General features: G+C 33.2%; 2 protein-coding genes and 2 non-coding genes across 13 annotated transcripts in view; all 4 read left to right on the top strand.

The window, feature by feature from the left end:
- Positions 1 to 1,786: 1,786 nt before the first annotated feature.
- Positions 1,787 to 18,219, top strand: LOC114293803 (protein kinase STUNTED). 7 transcript variants are annotated; one of them, XR_014330348.1, is made up of 6 exons: positions 1,787 to 2,114; positions 3,690 to 3,972; positions 4,218 to 4,452; positions 4,586 to 4,644; positions 5,597 to 5,659; positions 17,846 to 18,219. XR_014330348.1 is itself a non-coding variant. In XM_082870217.1 (5 exons), exons 2-5 carry the CDS (start codon positions 3,855 to 3,857, stop codon positions 5,602 to 5,604), a joined length of 420 nt encoding a protein of 139 aa, XP_082726343.1. In that variant the 5' UTR covers positions 1,787 to 2,114; positions 3,690 to 3,854; the 3' UTR covers positions 5,605 to 5,775. The 7 variants fall into 7 exon arrangements, 4 of the variants coding, with proteins under 4 accessions (XP_082726343.1, XP_082726342.1, XP_082726341.1 ...); XR_003640197.2 differs by having other exon boundaries at positions 1,787 to 3,972; XM_082870217.1 differs by lacking the exon at positions 17,846 to 18,219 and having other exon boundaries at positions 5,597 to 5,775.
- On the top strand, positions 7,869 to 7,974 carry LOC114293811 (small nucleolar RNA snoR69Y). Its single transcript, XR_003640203.1, has one exon. It is a non-coding gene; the product is annotated as a small nucleolar RNA snoR69Y (small nucleolar RNA).
- On the top strand, positions 8,074 to 8,163 carry LOC114293814 (small nucleolar RNA snoR53Y). Its single transcript, XR_003640206.2, has one exon. It is a non-coding gene; the product is annotated as a small nucleolar RNA snoR53Y (small nucleolar RNA).
- Positions 15,194 to 18,526, top strand: part of LOC114294016 (uncharacterized) — a 61,248-nt gene continuing 57,915 nt past the window's right edge. For all 4 annotated transcript variants that reach the window (XR_014330346.1, XR_014330347.1, XR_014330345.1 and 1 more), the window contains exons 1-2: positions 15,194 to 17,598; positions 17,849 to 18,059. Coding sequence is in view for 1 of the 4 variants with exons in the window: in XM_082870214.1 (XP_082726340.1) it covers positions 17,325 to 17,598; positions 17,849 to 18,059 (485 nt within the window). In the remaining 3 variants the exon portion in view is untranslated. The remainder of the gene's footprint in view (positions 17,599 to 17,848; positions 18,060 to 18,526) is intronic.

The raw sequence follows: 18,526 nt of genomic DNA on the forward strand, positions 1-18,526 counted from the left end.
TGTCACATGGAAGCAACAAATGACCACTGATATCGGGTTAGGTCTATTTTTGGTTTTTTGTCTAGGTTTGGTGGGACTATGGGCGTGTTGGCATGCCATTAAAAAAACGTTATTTTTGTTTAAAAAATTTAAAAGTTTCTAAGTTGTTTGGAAAAATATTTGGGATTCTTTTTTTTTTAGGAATGCTCATAATCCCTTTTAGATCTCAATAATTGATGTATATATAAAACTGACTCATATATGTGTGGAACTTACACTATCAATGATTGAGATCTAAAAAAAATTATGAAATCTTCAAAAAAAAAAAAAAAAAAAAGTATCAATCATTATTCAGTCGTTTGTTATTTTGTAAAAATGCCAAATGTCCCGTCTGTTTTTTTTCACTCACCAAAACAAAAAAAAATAAAAATTAACAACTTTCCTAATGTATTAACTTTTTTAAAAACTAAAAGGGTAAAAGAAAATTTCTAAAAAGACTAAAACGTACAAAATACTTTTCGTCCAATTAATTTTTTGATTGATTATTACAAATATTTTTTTGTTAACTTCTTCTTCTTCTTCTTCTTTTTTCTTTTTTTTTTTTTTTTTTCTTTCATGATAACAAACATTAGAAAAATATGAAGCCAGCGGAGAAGATCCTGTTGATTTGCTTTAATAGTTTTTCAAACAGCAATGCTACAGACCCCACTGGGGATGACCCCCAGTGACCCCCAGTGCCACGTGTCGGCCTGGGGTTGGCTGAAAACTTAAAAAAAAAAAAAAAAAACTATTTTTTTTTTGGACCAATGGGAGGTGACCCCCAGTACCCCCACTGGGGGTCCAAAGCTTTATTCTTTTTCAAATTGGACATTTTGAAGACGGGGATTCTATTTGTATTTAAAAAATATTAAATATGTTTAATTTTTCAGTATATTTTATTAAAATATTTAAGGTTATAATTTATTCTTAATATATTTTATATTTTTTTTTTCAAATTACGTTCAAAATATACCTAAATAATAAACAAATCAAAAATTATGAACTATACCTCCTTAAAAAAAAAATCTTCAAAAAATCATGTTCGTATAATAGATCAGAATAAAAGACAGATCCGAAGAATGTTTAAGGTAGGAAGGAATGTAATCCAACAAGCACATAAGCTGTACTAAAGAGTTTTATCTAATACATTTTGATGGTTAGTCTTCAAAAAATTTTAAAAAATAAATAAATATAAGATTTTAATTCAGGGATGACAATTTGAACCCGGCCCGACAAAAATCTGACCCCAATTAAAACGGATTTTCTCCAAAAACTTAGAGCATCTCCAATGCACTAGGTATATAATACTTGTTAGTTAAAATGCCTAGTGTGATTCACTTTTTTCAACTCCAATGCACTAGGCATATGATTAGGCATTTTAGCTCAACTCATATTCACTAGCTACATGTAGCTAGCCTTCAACGCTAGGCAAAATGTATTCAATCATTAGGATCATTTCCCTCCATCTTTGTTGTTGATGTGACATTCTATAAAATTAATAGTATTTGGATAAATAGCTAAAATAAAGAGCATGGTTGGAGTAAAAACATAAAACAGTTGATAGGAAAAATAAAATATATACTTTATAATAATATTTAGATTGATAAAATGCCTACTACCATTGGAGATGCCATAAAACTAAAAATGGTATTAAAAATTAAATTTCCGATAATTTCAGGTCGGGAAGAGGGATAGGTTGCCCGGCCCCGGCCCGAGTAATGCCCGAGCATCCCCGTATATATATATATATATATATATATGTATGTTTGTGTGTTTAGGGTTGAATCTCGTTTTTCATGTCAGCCTCACTGGTGATTCATTTCTCTCCCTCACTCATTCTCTCTACCCCTGCCTCCCTCCCTTCCCTCCACCGCCGATCTTCTTCACTCGCCACCAATCTCCTCTCTCAGCGTCTCTCTCTCTCTCTCTCTCTCTCTCTCCCCTTCACTCCACCAATCTACTTTTTCCTCTATCACCGTGGTCTCCAAAGGCGATCCCGCCACCACCGTGGTCTTCAAAGGCGATCCCGCTACCATCGTCTACAACTTCTCCATTGCTGCCTCTTTTTCTCTCAGTTCCGAGCACTCTTGGAGAAGGTGAAGACGAAGCAAATCTATCCGAGATCTGAGTTTCATAGCTATTTATCTCTCTGTTTGTTGATGTCTCTCTTTATCTCACTGCTATTTATCTCTCTTTATCTCACTGTTTGTTGTTGATGTTGATGATGATCAGATGAAACAAATTGTAGTTGTAGTTGTTGTTGATGTTGATGTCGATCCGACGATCTCGGTTTCTCTCTTTTTTTTTTTTTTTTTCCTTTGAGCGGGGAATTTCGGGGTCGGGGATACCCGATTCCCGTCAGGGGACGGGGGTGGGGATGGTGATAGGTCCCCCGTCGAGGATCGGGGCCGGGGACGGGGACATTGTTACCATCGGGGACCGGGGACGGGGAGTATGATCCCCGGCCCCGGCCCGGGCCATTCCTAAGCAGTGGTTTGATTCTTCATCTTGATATTGATGCACAATTTTCATCTTGATGCACAATTTTCTGAGATTTTCTACCTTTTTTTTTTTTTAGCTTCACACAAACACACACACACACATATACACTTATTCTGAGATCTTATATTATCATTTATTCTTCGTCTTCTTTAAATTTTTTGTAGATATATATGAGTTTGAGTAAATTGATTTGGTTTCTAACAGAGATCGTAGTGATTTGGATTCAATAGCGATTTGGTGTGTTTTCAATCTCTCTCTCTCTCTCTCCACAGACACAGCATATATACATGTACATATCTATATATATACTCCTCTGTGTTCATTCAAAAATTGGATTCGAATTACCCTATTACTTATAGTCACAGCTTTAGTTGTTATATACCCTCATGTGCCTAATCTAGCAGATAAAGAAGCTCTGTTTGGTTACCGAGAAAACACAGGAAAATTGAAGAAAAACAAAATTAATCAGAAAATGAAAATCCTCTTCCATCAACATAAAATTAAAATAATTTGCTATCTATAATAGTGTTATTGTTAGCAAAACCATAAAAAACATAAGAACAAGTTTTAATAAAAATTCTTAAAAATCAACTCGACAAGCCTTATCGCTTTGCTCTGAGATGTTTATCTAATTATTGTTCAATTTTTATAGTATTGATATATTTTTAGCTAATTTTATGTTTTATATTCTTTACTTTTTATCTGCAAAAGTGATTGGTATGACCTGTTCACTTGGTTTGACATTATTCATGGAACTTTATGTACATCGTAATGTGCATAGATTTTCATGGGCCCAAAAGAAAGAATGAAGCCAAAAACCAAGATAAAATATTGACATGTATTTCTCTAGAGTATATGGTCTGTTGGACATTGACGTTGCTGAAGGATCAAGAAACCTTTTAATCTTGTTAAGTGTGCCCTATATTGCTTAATTAAAGATATTGTGATAATATAATTATCATACAAATTAAGATGATGTTGAATCCTACAATGGCAAGGTTGTTTACAGAAGGTCTTCCAGTAACTGCCTTCTAGGTACAATTTTTCTCTCTTAAAAAGCTACTTAAAAAAAAGCACGAGACTTCTGTTAAAATGGGATTTGAGAAGAGTAAGATGCACGTAGTCTAAACGATTCTTGAATTTGTTTTGGATTATGTTACGTTGCAAAGGAGATCCGAAGCCAAGTTACCTTGTTTGAGATCAATCACTACTAGATAACCAGTCTGAATTTGGTGATTCTGAGCCTTCGGAGACTCCAAGACACAGTCATGAAGTGATTTGCAATTCGAGAAATGATAGTTTGAACAGTCCTGTCCAGAAACACAAGAAATTTCATGAGCTCATTGAAGCATAAAAACATCACTCCTCTGCTTGGGATTTGTGTTGAAGACAATGAACTAATATCTGTTTATGATTTCTTGTCTGGAGGAAATCTAGAAGAAAACCTACATGGTAAATCTTCTCTGGAGATATTCTTCTTCCCATTACTATGTAATAGGCCTGTCAACTGATTGGATTTAATCTAAAAGCCGAATCCATTAACAAAAATTCTGTTCAGATAATTTTTTTATCAGATTTGTCAGAATTGGATCGATTTTGGGTTTGGATTGTTTTTATGACCAATATCGGATTCGGATTGACAGGCCTACTTAAGGATGGATGGGAAATTTATGCTAATTGGTTGATCTCTGAGATAGGTAATAGCAAAGAAACAGCTGTATTGTCATGGGAATTGAGATTCAAACCAGCTGTTGAAATTGTTGAAGCCCTAAATTACTTGCACAATGAATGTTCTCGGCCGGTCATTCACAGAGATGTCAAGTCTTCAAACATTCGTCTCTCTAATGAGTTTGAACCGAAGGTGGTAGTTATGACAGTTGAAAATCTACACAAATGTTTCAATCCCCAATGTATTTGCTTCAGGCGTTATAGGTCTGTGATTTGTGGATAGAATCTTCCCTTACCAATGTATTCTTCTCTTGTTTAGATTGCTTGCTTATCATTTGTCCTTTTTCTTTTTTTTTTTTTTTTTTGTGTGTGTGGTTGTTGTTGTTGTTGTGTGCAGGATTGACTGCTGCTTCATTTTGTTACTTGCAATTCCTTCCACCCCATATGACATGGATGGTATTTCCTTACTGTGCCAAAACATTGTTATTTTCAATTGTTTGATCTCTTTACAACCATAGGTCTGTAATACAACTATATGGGATTAATCTATCTGATATATTAGAAATTTTCTTGCACCTGTTCGTTTACTATTTTGAATCTGTATTTTTGTGTTATATATGCTGTCATTCTAGATTAGATTTCCACCTTGTGCCCTTTATATGAGTGGTTTCTTTTGCACAGATACTAAATTATAGGGTTGTAATAAGATTTGGTTATAAGTTAGGCGACAAAACTCTTTTATTGAGAGTGTCTAGCATTCTGAAATTTTTAGTATGGTTTAACTTCTTGTGTAAAATTGCTAAAGAAGAAAGCTTCTTTATTACAATCTAAGGGGACTCTGATCAATTGAGGAGGATATAACCTAGGATCTCTTATTCGGATAGAAACTCTGCCACTGCTCCTTGTATTTATTTTAAAAGAACGAGAACCGTTGAAATGAAGTCTTAAGTACTTGTTTGTTTTACATGTCTTTAAAATGAGTAATTTTTTATATATTTTTTCAAATTCTTTTGAATGAATGGTTTTTGTATTGCTTTATTAGTTTCTCTCTTCTGAATGCAACGACACCCCTTTCCCTGGCAATGCGGTTATGAATGTATATGTATCATTGCAAGCATATAATAGTCCTTTGTTCTTTTATGTTTTTCTACCTCTGACAGAGCTCCAATTTATGTAATAATTTCAGTTTAGATGATTGATTTGTGCCTTGTGGAAAACAAACTATAAAGTCTTCATTTCTCGAGGCCTACTAGACTTAATCTGAATATTGTGTTCTCTTCTTCTTTCGGACTTTTACTGCCAAAGTATTTATGCAACTGTGAATTATTTTTGTTCAGATCCATGTCAACTCTGTTTTCTTGCAGCTTTTAACCACCAATCATTGAATTTGCATTTTTTTTGGGTGCAGGCACCTAGTCAAGGAAGGATTGCCGATCCAAATATTATGAAATGCACTCTGAAAGTTTTACCTGTGAGTGTTTTTGAAGCTTAATTATAATTTGATTGTATCAACTTAATTAATATGCTTATACATTTGCATCACTTTTACTCTCCAAAAATTCAGTCTGTCGATCTATCAATTTTTTATTTTTAATTAAAAAAAAAAAAAAGAACTGACAAGGAAGTGAACATGGATATCCAATCAACAACCTACATGGAGAGAACCTACAATATGACAACAAGCAGTTCACGCTGCAATACTAAATCTAAGGATGAGGCAAAAATAATGTATAATGTATTTAGGCAAGGTTTCCTGTTCTTAAACAGAGTAAATAAAAAATGAGTTTCTTAATTAGGTGAATGATCCTTGTATATTTAAAAAGTTTAGAATGTAACAATGTGAACTGGTGTAATTTTCTAATGATTATCTTGTTCTGCAAGTCCTTTAAAAATATGTGAAGAATGGGATATCAATTACTGCACCATTCCAGGATGAGTGATGACATACCAGTTGACAAGGATACTAGCTTTGAGTTTGCAACTTGATAGGTCAATTTTTAGAAACTTTGAATTTGGAAACTTTTTGAAAGTATTTTGGAAACTTTTAATTTTGAAAACTTTGAATATACTCAGAGTTATATATTCATTATGATTTGGGAATAGAGTGTCTTTGATGTGTGGATGTCAATTTTTTTCTTTTTATTTTTTATGATTGGATGACATTTAATTTTTATGCATTTTTAGCTATCCCAACTTTGATTTTTAGCAACGAAAATGTGTTGTAGAGAAAGTTATTTGTCTTTTAGCGATCAAATATCATTGTCGTTAAAAATGTCATTATTTTGTTTTGCACAACCAAATTGGGACATTTTGTGACGAAGTATTAGCGACCATAGTCTTGTAAAATCAAACATTTTGTGACAATATAAAACTAGTCACTAATTGTCATTTTTAGCAACACTTTCAAAAATTCGTCGCTAAAGACTTTTCTAGACACACTTTTAGTAACTTTTTTAATGACAAATTTAATTTTGTCACAAAAACCATTTAGAGACCAAAATAATTGGTCGCTAAAAGTCTTATATGTTGTAGTGTGTATATAAACAAACCATCTCAGTCTATTCTCTCTCAGTTTATATTTTATCAATATTACTCCTACCCATTCCCAAATATATTTATTCTAATCTTTTCTAGTCTTGTCACACATTCACCTTAGCATTCTCATCTCAGTAATACTCATCTTATTTACATGTTGTTTCTTAGTTGCGCAACATTCTGTCCTATACAATATTGTTAGAAATTATGCCAAAATAAAATAAAAAAGATTTTTGAATTTTAGGGTTAGATTTGTAGTGTAAGTAGAATGACTCCTTTTTACTAGGTTTTAGGCCTCATTTGGGAATAGAATTTTTTAGTAACTTTTTAGTTTTTTGGCTAAAATATTATGTAAAAAAAACTAGTATATTTAGGATGGTTTTTTAATTTTTTACGAAAAGATGTGTAAAAAGTAGAAAGAAAATGAAATCTTTAAGTTTTTAGTATAAGTTGTTGACTTTTTAATTTTTTTTATTAATTTTTTGACTTTTAAGCTAAAAACTGATGTTGTCAAACGAGGCTTTAGTTATAAAAAGTCAAAAACCCACACTGAAAGCCCCCGTAACAGGTTTTAAAAAGCACATTATTTTGTATTTCAGTGGGACAAACAAAGCCCATCAAAAAGTCGGCTTTCAAAGCAAACCAAGCGAAGCCTTAGCCCCAAAAAAAGATCGAGTCTCAACAGGCTTGCTCAAGTCCAGACTCTTACGGCCTAAACTTATACCCAACCCATAACAGGCCTAACTTTTCCATTAAGAGAGTTGCGCTAATCCCAGTCCAGTAATTAAACTAAACCTCCAAGGCCATATATGTAAAATCACAGATTCGACGTCCCCATTTTAATACCTAACCCTAGCCCTAGCCAATCTATCTCTTTATATAATTTTCTGCAGACTTCAAACCTTTCACTCACCTCTTGCCTCTGTATAAGTCAAATTTTAGCCCAGGTCTCTCTTTCTCTTTCTCTCTCTCTATATATATATATATATGAACGGCGTAGATATGTATATTGATTTGAATTTGGATCTTCGACTTTGTGAGGAAATGAAAGAAAAGTGAGAATTTGTGTAAAAAAATTGTATCTTTAGTTTATTCACATTGTGTTTTTAGTAATTAATTTGTGAAATTCGAGATCTAAAAAGTACGATGGTGCGATGATGATAAATGTTAATCCCAGCTCATTATGAGGCCTTGTTTTTAGAGACTAAGGCCTGGGAATAGACTCTATCCAACATCTATCTGAGCTTCATAACTTTTTTTTATATTATTATTTTATTTAATTTTAATTTTAATTTTGATTTATTACTATAATTTTTGTGATTAGAAAAATAAGGGTTTGATCTTTTTAATGCTCCCTATGATGTTTGTAAGTCTGATGACCATGCTAATTCTGATCAATCTGTGATTGAATCCTTATTTACTTGTTTTTCTGAGGGAACATACATTTTTTTTCCATTTTCAATTTTTTACTTCTCTTCAATTGTATGTTTTTTTTTTTTTCCACATTTAAATCTTATTATATAAAAATATGATTAGTCTAGCATTATCGTTAGATATCTCCAATCTATAGTACTTAAAATTGTCCTCAATCCTTTTATCAATTAGTTATCGAATTAAGAGAGAGAGAGATATATATATTTTTATCAAATTGATAATTAAATTTGAGTTTGATGAAAATTTATAAAAATAAAGGATTGAAGATTGAAATTTTTTCATTAAATTTTATGAAAACAGAAATTTTGGATAAGAAGGATTATTTAAAAGGATTTTGATGAAAGAACATGATTAGTTCATATCAAATCATACTTCTATTCAAATTTAAATTCTCAATTAGATGGAAAATAAGTAGTGAAGAGGTTTTACATGGTAAATTAGTAATGAATTATGTTTTATTTTATTTAATGGGTTTTAAAAATTATTAAATCATAAATAATGAATATTTTCATGCATATAAAATATTAGATTTTATTAATGTGTGTCTTTAGGGCACATGTTAAAAAGCTTAAAATATTATATATTGTGTATGAAAATTTTAAAGTTTTCTTAAGATGCCTCTTAAGGGTATGCATTAACAAAATTTTACAATTTTATATAAAATATTAATTATACATTATTCTGTGCAACTTGAAATTTTATTAAAATATTTAAATAATAAATACATATAATTTGATTATATTAAATATGTTGTTAATGTTAACAAATATATTTAATGTTGTATCAATTTATCTTGATTATAATAAATTTTATTTTTAATATAATCGTTAAATTAGATATATTTATTATTTAAAGATTTTTAATAATTTTTAAATTTAAGATTTTGTTAGGCTGTCTGTAACGCTGCACCAAATCTCTCTGTTTGTGCTTCATTGGTTTCATCAAATTGAGAAAATAACAAATGTTTCACCAAACTGAGGATCTAGGGCACTTTTTACCAAAACACTGTGTAGGATCGTTGCGGATGGTACACACAGGATGACCGGTCGAACATTCGGCTGGTTGTCCTCCTGGTCATCTTGTTACTTGAACAATTCTCAGAATAGAGCAATGGTTTGGACTGTCAATAGGATTCCAAAGTTGTTTGCTTCTGAAGCAAATTTGTCTCTACCCTCGCGTCGTTCTTTGTTCTCTCTCTCTCTCTCTCTATAATTTTGGACTCATTGTGCATCTTCATTCATTCAATTAAAGCATTGGTAGCCCAAAAATCAAGGGATTTTCATTCCAGTCTTTAATCTTGTACGGGGACGAAATATTCGTCGTTCTCCGTACTCCTTTAGTCTAAGCCTTGCGTAACGTCGTTCAACCTGAGAACAGAAAGACTGTGAGCTACTCGGCGGTATGCTGCCGGATAAACCCTCCGACGATCAAGTTAGAACACTTAAAGAAGAAGAGCAAAGGCAGGGCACTTTCAAGAGAGAGAGAGTATGTAAAAAATGGCTTACCTCTAACGGCTGCATGCTCCTTCTTTTCAAGATTGGCCATGCAGCCTTAGAGATTGTGGGTGCACTACCTCTGTTGTCTTTCTCTAGACAGGCAGCTATGCTTCCCTCTACATTTCTTACACGTGTAGAGACTAAAACCTTTAAACAGTGTTTGTCGCATCGCCAAATGGTATTGATGCATCCCAGTAGTAGATTCTCTTCTCTTTATAATTGGTCCACGTGGAATATTAAATCGAGCTATTATTTGGTGAAACATAAACCCTATGAGGGATAGGCACTGCCAAGCAAAACCAAACGGGTCCACCCGAACCGACTAGACGTGGGCGTGTCGTTCGGCATCTCGGCCTCACATAGCGATTTCGTGGGCCATTTCAGTCCCCACATCAGTCCGAACCATCTATAGCTCGGCCCAACACATCTGTGTAAACCTAATCAAATATTATCCGGTTCCACGTGATCCTAATTCGGCTAAACACCTGCATGCTTCCATAATCTGTGCGACCCTCAGGTCGGCCCAACGTAACGGGTCAAAGCGCTGTGTTGGTGCAGTTCGGCTACGCACAGCATCTTCGGCCCTCACATGGCCCAACACCATATTCCGTGCTGCCGTATCTCAGCCCACTTGTTCGATATAAATCTCCCTCTCAAATCTTATTATTTCTCATCTGCCATTTTTCTCTTCAACAAAGGTAGTATACTCCCGGATGAGATATTCGAAGCCATCAGCAAGCTCATGAACTAAATCCTCAGACATTCCTAATGGAATTTCAAAGAATGAATCCACTGTTTCTTTGGCAACTTTCATTATCTCCCTCACTGATTGTGCATATGGCTCTGTTTTGGATTTTAGGTTCCATGTCTGCCAACACAAATTTCAATTCTGTTACTCTCAAAAACTACTTTCGATATCATATCTTTGTAAAAGTTGCTTTCCTTTCTTTCATGTGTTCTGATCTTGCAGAAAAATGTGTATCAATTTTTTTGTAGGAAGCATTTTTCATCAGTATATTTTATTTTCCTTACATTTCCTTTTAGCTCATTTTTCTCAAGAAAATTTTCCTGTAATTTTTTTTTGCAACTTAATAGAGTTGCCTAAATCTAGCAGAAACAAATCAAAAAACATACCTCAGTTTCTTTTGCTTTTTGGAGACACTCTTTCCCTTTCTTCAACCTCTCTTGAATCCACTCTTTCAACAAATTCAATATAATTGAATCAACTTCATAAAGAAGCATCTCTTTCACAATAGTCTTGCCACCATCTTCACAATCTATAGTCTTCAACCACCATCTGCACCAGAAACTTCTCAAGCTATCATTCATACCAATTTATTCTCTTAATTAAAAAATGTTGCATTTTGTCAACTTAATCTGATGGCTTGAAGTTGGGAGTACACTACCTTTGTTGCAATTTTTTTTTTTTTTTCATTTGCTCTTGCCGGTCAACCAGTCGATTGACTCCCTGGACGACGTGTTTTGATGACAGTCACAAATTCACTATTGGAGTGACTGATATCAGATAGGAAATTTCTGCTTTTTTTACTCAAATTTGATAAAATATTTGGTATATCGTTGGAAATGCTCTTAATGTGTATTTTTATAGTATTTTAAGAGTTGAAAAAGATTATATATTATTTACAATAATGTATGCAACACAAGTATATAATCTTTTTATAGTCTTTGTAATATCCTTTAAATGGATGCACATTAATATATCTTTTAATTTATATACAAAATTTTTATTTTTATGTATAAAAACAAGGGACAATTGCAAAGAAGTGGAAAAGAAGTGCAAATAAAAGACTTAATTGCATAATTTAATACATAAATTACTTGTATTTCCTTGATATTGTAATTATTTTGTGTTTATATTATATTTTGCAATTCTCCCTAAAAATAATAATTATTTAGGATTTAACAAATATTAACAATCATTTAATAAAATAAAATGAAATAGGTAAATTTAACGAAATCTGTAAAAATATTAACTGTGAAGTATGGTATATGGGTGTCCTTGGAATATAAAAACATTGAAGAATAATTCTAAAATATTTTTTTAGTAATTTTATTTTTTAAAACATTTTGTAATTTTTAAAATATTTTTATACAAATTTTCATATTAAACAATGTTTTAGGGACAAATCATTTAATATGTCAATATTTGAATTGTTCTTTTGACATTGTTTAATATTGGAATTTGTATAAAAAAAAAGTATTTTAAAATTTATGAAAATGCTACAAAAAAAAATTAATAGTAGGAAGTATTTTAGTAAAATAAAGATAAATTGATACAACCTTGAATACATTTGGAGAAAAATTTTGTTACTGTGTGCTCCTAAAAAACATGTTAAGATAGGGTTTGGAAATTTTGCGGGTGTCCGCGGTTCGATTTGGGACAATATGCGATTTGGTTTAGACCTGTCTGTATTTATGCAGTTTGGTGAAAAGTCAAACCGCAACCGCCTGCAGTGCAGTTTGTGAGTATAGGGTTTGTAGATGTGCGGGCGGTTTGCGAATTAATCTTTTTTTCAAAATTTTATTTTTAAGACTTTTTTTTATTTTTTTTTCATTTTGTCAATATTTATTTTGGACCATTTTCCTTTCATTTTTTAAAATGCTCAAACATTAATAATTAATGAATTAAAATTTATAAAATAAAAAACATAACAAATTCTCCGTAATCCAAACAAATCATTCAAAATACTACATTCATCATTTTTAACCCAAATAAAAAAAAAAGAAGTAATTCTTTATTAACTTACATTCATCCAAAATACAATAAAAAAAATAAAACAATAAAAATTCATTTACTTACATTCATTCAAAATGCAATAAAAAAAAAAAAAACACAACAATAAAAATTCATTAACTTACATTCATTCAAAATGCAATTAAAAAAGAAAAAAAAATTATTGTCAAATTTCATTCAATTCAAACTCATGAAATAAAATAAAAATATTTCTAAGATATCAAATCACATCCAATCCAACTTTCAAAAATTTCAATTCCATGCATTAGGTTGATGAACCTTGCACAAAAATAAACTGAAAAATATAAATTTTAATCTTCAATCTTCATAATTCCTTTGACGAATAAAGTAATGAAATGATAAATAAATGTCTATGTATTGCATCTTAATATAGTAAGAAAATATGTTGAATATATGAAAAAATTACTAATAAGCAAATGGATATTAGAGTTCAATTATAGCATCAACATTATAGGTTGAACTTGAAAATGAGCTTGATTCCAAAGTACCTAATTAGGAGTCAACAATAGAAGATTAATAAAACTTACATTAAAAAATGAACAATGCAAACAAAATGAAGATAAATAAATTCTCATATTACTTGAGTCATATTGCTGAAATTCCTCCACATTATCCATCGCCTTTCGAAGAGAAATTAGAAGGTTGTTTCGAAGTCAATTTTGAGTATATACAAGAGCTTCAATCATAGAAGGCGAGAGTGAACTACGAAATGGGTTAAGAATATGCTCCTTGCATTAAAAACCGACTCCGACGCAATGGTAGAAACATGCATGGCAAACACATCCCTTGCAAGTTGTGATAACACTTTATATTTGGTTGCATTTACCTTCTAATAATCCAAAATCTCAAATGTTTGATTCTTTGCAAAATGTTTAACCTCAGATAAATATTGTTCTAATTCCGACTTAGATCCACTAGTGCATCGCCCCTCCAAATAGGAATTAAATTGGAAGTCAACTAAAGAATAGGGATCATCATCATCATCATCTTATACCATATTCACAACTTCATTCACACTTGGAAGTTTCTCATTTAAAGGATAAAGTGTGACAGAATGACTATACAAACGACTTAAACAACTCTTAACTTTGTCTACCATATCTTCCACCTAATTATATCCAAGAAATAAATTTGAAAAGCAAAACTCCAAGTATGTCATTTTTTTGGTAGGATCAAGAACAACTGCAACATAAAAACAAATTGATCTTACTTCCATCCTCTTAATATTTGCTAAACTTTTGTTTCACAGTCTTTACCATTGTACTCAAAGTATCATCCTCCTTCAAAATTAATTGGTTAATTTTGCTTTCAATAACAAACATTTCCTTGTAAAAACCATTGGAAGTAACAAAGAGAGGCCCTGAAAATTTCTTAGTTGCAAGATAAAATAATTTTAGAAATCTCAAAAAAATTCTATATTTTTTCCAATCCAACTCTTTCAGACATCTACTTATGCTACCATCAACATCTTTGAAATAAGGTTCAAAGTTAGAATCCACAAACTTCAATCGGTTAAAAGTCTTCTCATACTTTTTGGCAGCCTCTAACATCAAATAGGTAGAGTTTCACCTAGTTGGTACATCTAGGCATACAAGAACTTTTCAATCAAGTTTGAGTGTGGCCGCATATTTCTTAAAAACATCATGCCTATGAGGAGAAAACCTCACATATCTTACCGCAAGTCTAATATTGACAATAAAATCGTCCATTTCTTTAACCCATCATTCACAACGAGATTAAGAATATGTGCACAACAACGCATATGAATAAACTCATGTTGCAAAATAGTCCCATTCCAATCTTTGGTTATCATTTTCAAATATTGAATGGTCCAGAAACTGTAGACCATCCGAACTCTCTCCGCGCAGCCCCCCTTTCGGAGAGGGCGCGAATTGGGTTCTAGCTACTACAGTTCGGACTCTTGTCACGGTTCTGAATCTAATCTCACAAAGTGTAATGTAAGACTGATAAATCACCATAGAGTCCAAATCCGGCAAATCGTTTTGAAAAATCGATTTTAATCAAAAAACGCCAAACATGGACTGTTCTGTCAGATTATAAAATCGCCACCTAAATATTTTATTTTTGAAAAATTTAGGAAACCCTGACTCGTGTCAAAGGCCACGTGTCCGTCATCACCAAAGTTGTCTCGGCTCGGAAACTTGGGTACGAGAGGGAAAGGTCCTAAAATGAGCACCCCTGCTTGCCCGATCAAAGGATCGGCCTCTACTAAACATGATATGTTATTTTGAAAACACATTTGTTCTTATTCTGATTTATTAGCTAACCTTACTATGTGATGTGCACAGCATACAAGTATAGACTAAATCACTCGATTTGGAACAAAACATCTCACGTTCGTTTTTCGAAAATAGTTTGGAAGTGCTACTCGAAAGTAGGCTAAAACGCGGATTTGCCACCCTCAAGTGGGCTTAAAACAACATGATCTGCCACTCCGTAAAGTGGGCTTAAAACTTACATTTGATTAATTGTTCCAATTCAAGCAATAAAGCCTTCACCCACAAGCATTCATGCAGTTAAACATTTAAGCAAATAGCCTCGTGGCAAGCATGCTAAACATGGCAACACTCACACTCATGCAAGTATGTTAAAGCGTAAACACTTATAGTGTACTCCGAGCCAAAACAGAAAACTAGTTAGAAATCATGCATGATCCTAGCTATGTCAAAGATGCCTAATGCAACGCATGCAATAATGCAACTAATAGGCTCGGCTATCTAAGATGGCATATGAATGCAACACTTGATAACATGCTTTGGAACACGTATTCAAGAAAGTGTATTGAAATACAATGCAGTTTGAATGATGCGTCGAGCACGGTGCATGCAAGACGAATGAATGATGCACGCATGCAAGCATAAGGTATGCTAATCGAAATATGCCCTAATCTATCCACTGAAAGCGGGAAAATAAAAGGGAAAAAGACGTGGGGTTGGAAGACATTTACACACGCACGCACACTTATGACAACATTTGCCCTCTCGACGGAGGGTTCGAATAATAAGCTAAGCTACGCTAAGCTACTTATTACAAAATAACTAATTAACTACTCTAGCTAATTAATTATTACACATGACTTGAAATTAACTAACTATTCTAAGTTAGCTAAATATTACAAATTGGATTAATTAGCTAAACACATTAACTAACTAATAAAGCAATTAAACAGCCTCGAGGGACGAGGGATGCATGCATGCTCGGTTGCTCCGCTTCCTCCCGAAGTCCGTCACTTTGCCACCGGTTGCCTCTATTTGCATTCGCCTTGATCCCTGAACACCAAACCAATCTCCAGGCTATTTCTGCTTCAGAACCAGAACAACTTTTGACCACCTCTGAGCCTGAGAACTGTTGGCCACTTAAGGAGGCTGTAGGCCACTTAAAGTGGCCGGTAGGCTACTTGCTCTGGCCCGTTGGCCACTTGCTTCTGCATGCTCCAATTTTGCTGTAAATAGGGAACAACAGAGGCAAAGTAAGGTCTTTGCAGGATATGTGTGTACAACCACCCTCTTTATCATTTCTCATGCTCAAAAGAGTGTGGTACTCGACTCTCGGGCCACCAACCAAGCATCGCAATGCACGATGGCCGAGAAGCCAAGTTTGTACAAGTCAATGAATGCACAAATAGACTCCATGAGCCTCCATCCTATCATACACGATCAAGGGTGTCGGTGATTAAGAAGTGAGGCACGTTTCATCACTCTGAGTATGAAACGCCCCTTATTTCTTGTGTTTTGATTAATGCCCAATCCAAACACATGCAATGCAACACAAACATGTTATTTTGACATGTTTTACTTTGATTCATTTTGTTTACTCATTTTAGATTACCGATAAGTCCTTTAACCGGTCAAGTCCAAAAGTGAGAAGTCCGCTAATTGAAAAGACGGACCAAGCCACAAGTTTCTTGAGCATGAAAGAAGCATCATGCCGTTGGTTAGTAGAAACCCTCAAGAGAAGGCTAAAACCATTAGGCATGAACGCCTCAATTTCGTGCTCAAACCAATAAAGGACTTAAGACCACTTTCGAAAGTGATAGAACAAATGAAAGATGGAATGCAATGGCACATATTCCAGTATTGAAATAGGATGCTAAATGACATCAAAGCATGAAAATGACGCATGCAAGACATGCTCAGAGTCGAAAGCATTGACGCTAGCAAAGAGCATAACACTATAGGCATACAATACTAAGCCTAAATGACCAAACCAACCCCGGACAGAGGTTAAACATGCCAAAACAGTAGCCTAATCATGTTGAAACTCAGGCACAAAAAGCAAGAGAAGCATGATGGCTCACAAACAAGGCACAAAGCTCAACTCTCAAAAACAATTAAAGAGTGGTTTAAGTGGAAGTATGGCAAAGATATAAGCTCTGAAATTACATACTAAATGATGCCATATCCTGTATACATCACAAATATAGCATGCCAAGGACCTCAAAATTGGAGACTAGTGAAGCCATTTACACATCACAAATATATTTAGGGCCTCACCCAAAACAGCCCTTATTAGTAAATTTACATTAAAATACGATAAAAATAAAATTTCAAAATTTTAATTAGACGTATTGAATTATTATTTGGATGCAAATAAAATCACCCTTTGATTGTCTCTAACAGGTCATTTTTTTTTTGGTAATTGGGCCTTTTTGTTTTGCAAATTGGGCAATTTGTTTTTTTATTGTCTTAAAAACTCATTAGACGTCCATGATAATTTGAACCAACTAATAGGGGCTATTCTATGGAGGACTTACCAGCCAGTCCCATGGAAATAGCTTAATACAGGTCAAGTCTTGGCCTATTTTCGTTTTCAATTTTACCCCTCAATATCACACTATACGCGTGAAGCAAAGAAGCCGTCACGAACTCTCCCCTATGCGTTTGACACACACGCGCCTTTTTCAAGGGTTCTATTGCAGACAAACGTATGAAGATTTGGAAACCATTCTGAGGAGATTTCCGATTTGGAGATCAGAACAAACGAAGAGATTTTCGGCGAATCTCCTATCATTTCCAAAGAAATCACCAATTGTTTTCATACCAATTCCGAACAGATCCCCAACAAATCTTCCACTGTTTCGATCTATATTTCGATTCGGACATCTACTTTCCATATCTAGTTCATCTTCAACAAACATGCCAATCAAACGTGAGTCGTACTCATCTTCTCTTCTTATTTCATAACTATAATGAAGTGATAAAATTTGACTTGAAACTATTTTCAATGTGTATCATATAGTATTAATTTATCAGTGATATTCAACTTCATAATAATCATATCTTCATGTTCATTTGTTATACAATTATGGATTTGCTTACTTTTGCTAATTCAGTGATAATAATTATATTTTCATAATAATCATATCTTCATCTTCATGTTCATTTACTTTTGAAAGAAGGTTGTGTGGTGTCTCCTTCGATTAGAAGCTTGGTGAAGGATTTCAAATTCCTCATGCAAAGGTGTGGCTATGGTATCCATCATGTTTTGCGCGAAGGCAATAGCAGTGCGGATGGTCTTGCTAAATTGGGAGCTAATCAAGTTGAGCCTCTTGTTGTCATGGACGAGGCTCTTGAAGATATTCGAGGGCTAGTGATTGCTGACGTGGTTGGGTAGGGCTACCTTAGGCCCTGAGTTTTGGCAACCTGTTTGGATTTCTTTGTCTTCTTTTCCTCTTCTTTTGTTTCCTGTTTGTTTTTATTTTCCGATGTACCAAAAAAAAAAAAATGATAAAATTTGATATACAATGACAGATTTGATTACTTTGCTTAATTCAGTGATAAAATTTGCTATACGAATGATAGATTTGCTTAATTTTTCTAATTGAGTGATAACATTTGCTATACAATGACGAATTTCTTTACTTTGTCTAATTCAGTGATAAAATTTGTTATAATAATGATAAAATTACTTAATTTGCCTAATTGAGTAATAAAATTTGTTATAATGATAGATTTGATTCCCTTATTCTTTCATAACTATAATTAACTGATAAATTTTGACTTGAAGCTATTTTTAATGTGTACCATACAGTATTAATTTATCAGTGATATTCAACTTCATAATAATCATATCTTCA

This window comes from Camellia sinensis, chromosome 5, assembly GCF_055761805.1.
Source record: "Camellia sinensis isolate YWXY chromosome 5, ASM5576180v1, whole genome shotgun sequence".
NCBI lineage: Eukaryota > Viridiplantae > Streptophyta > Magnoliopsida > Ericales > Theaceae > Camellia > Camellia sinensis.

Bases quoted from the DNA above. Each gene is read 5' to 3' on its own strand.
- LOC114293803 (XM_082870215.1), top strand. From the start codon at position 3,855: ATGAGCTCATTGAAGCATAAAAACATCACTCCTCTGCTTGGGATTTGT. The intron at 3,973-4,163 runs GTAAATCTTCTC...TCGGATTGACAG, and splicing joins TCTAGAAGAAAACCTACATG to GCCTACTTAAGGATGGATGG. The intron at 4,453-4,585 runs GTCTGTGATTTG...TGTTGTGTGCAG, and splicing joins ATTTGCTTCAGGCGTTATAG to GATTGACTGCTGCTTCATTT.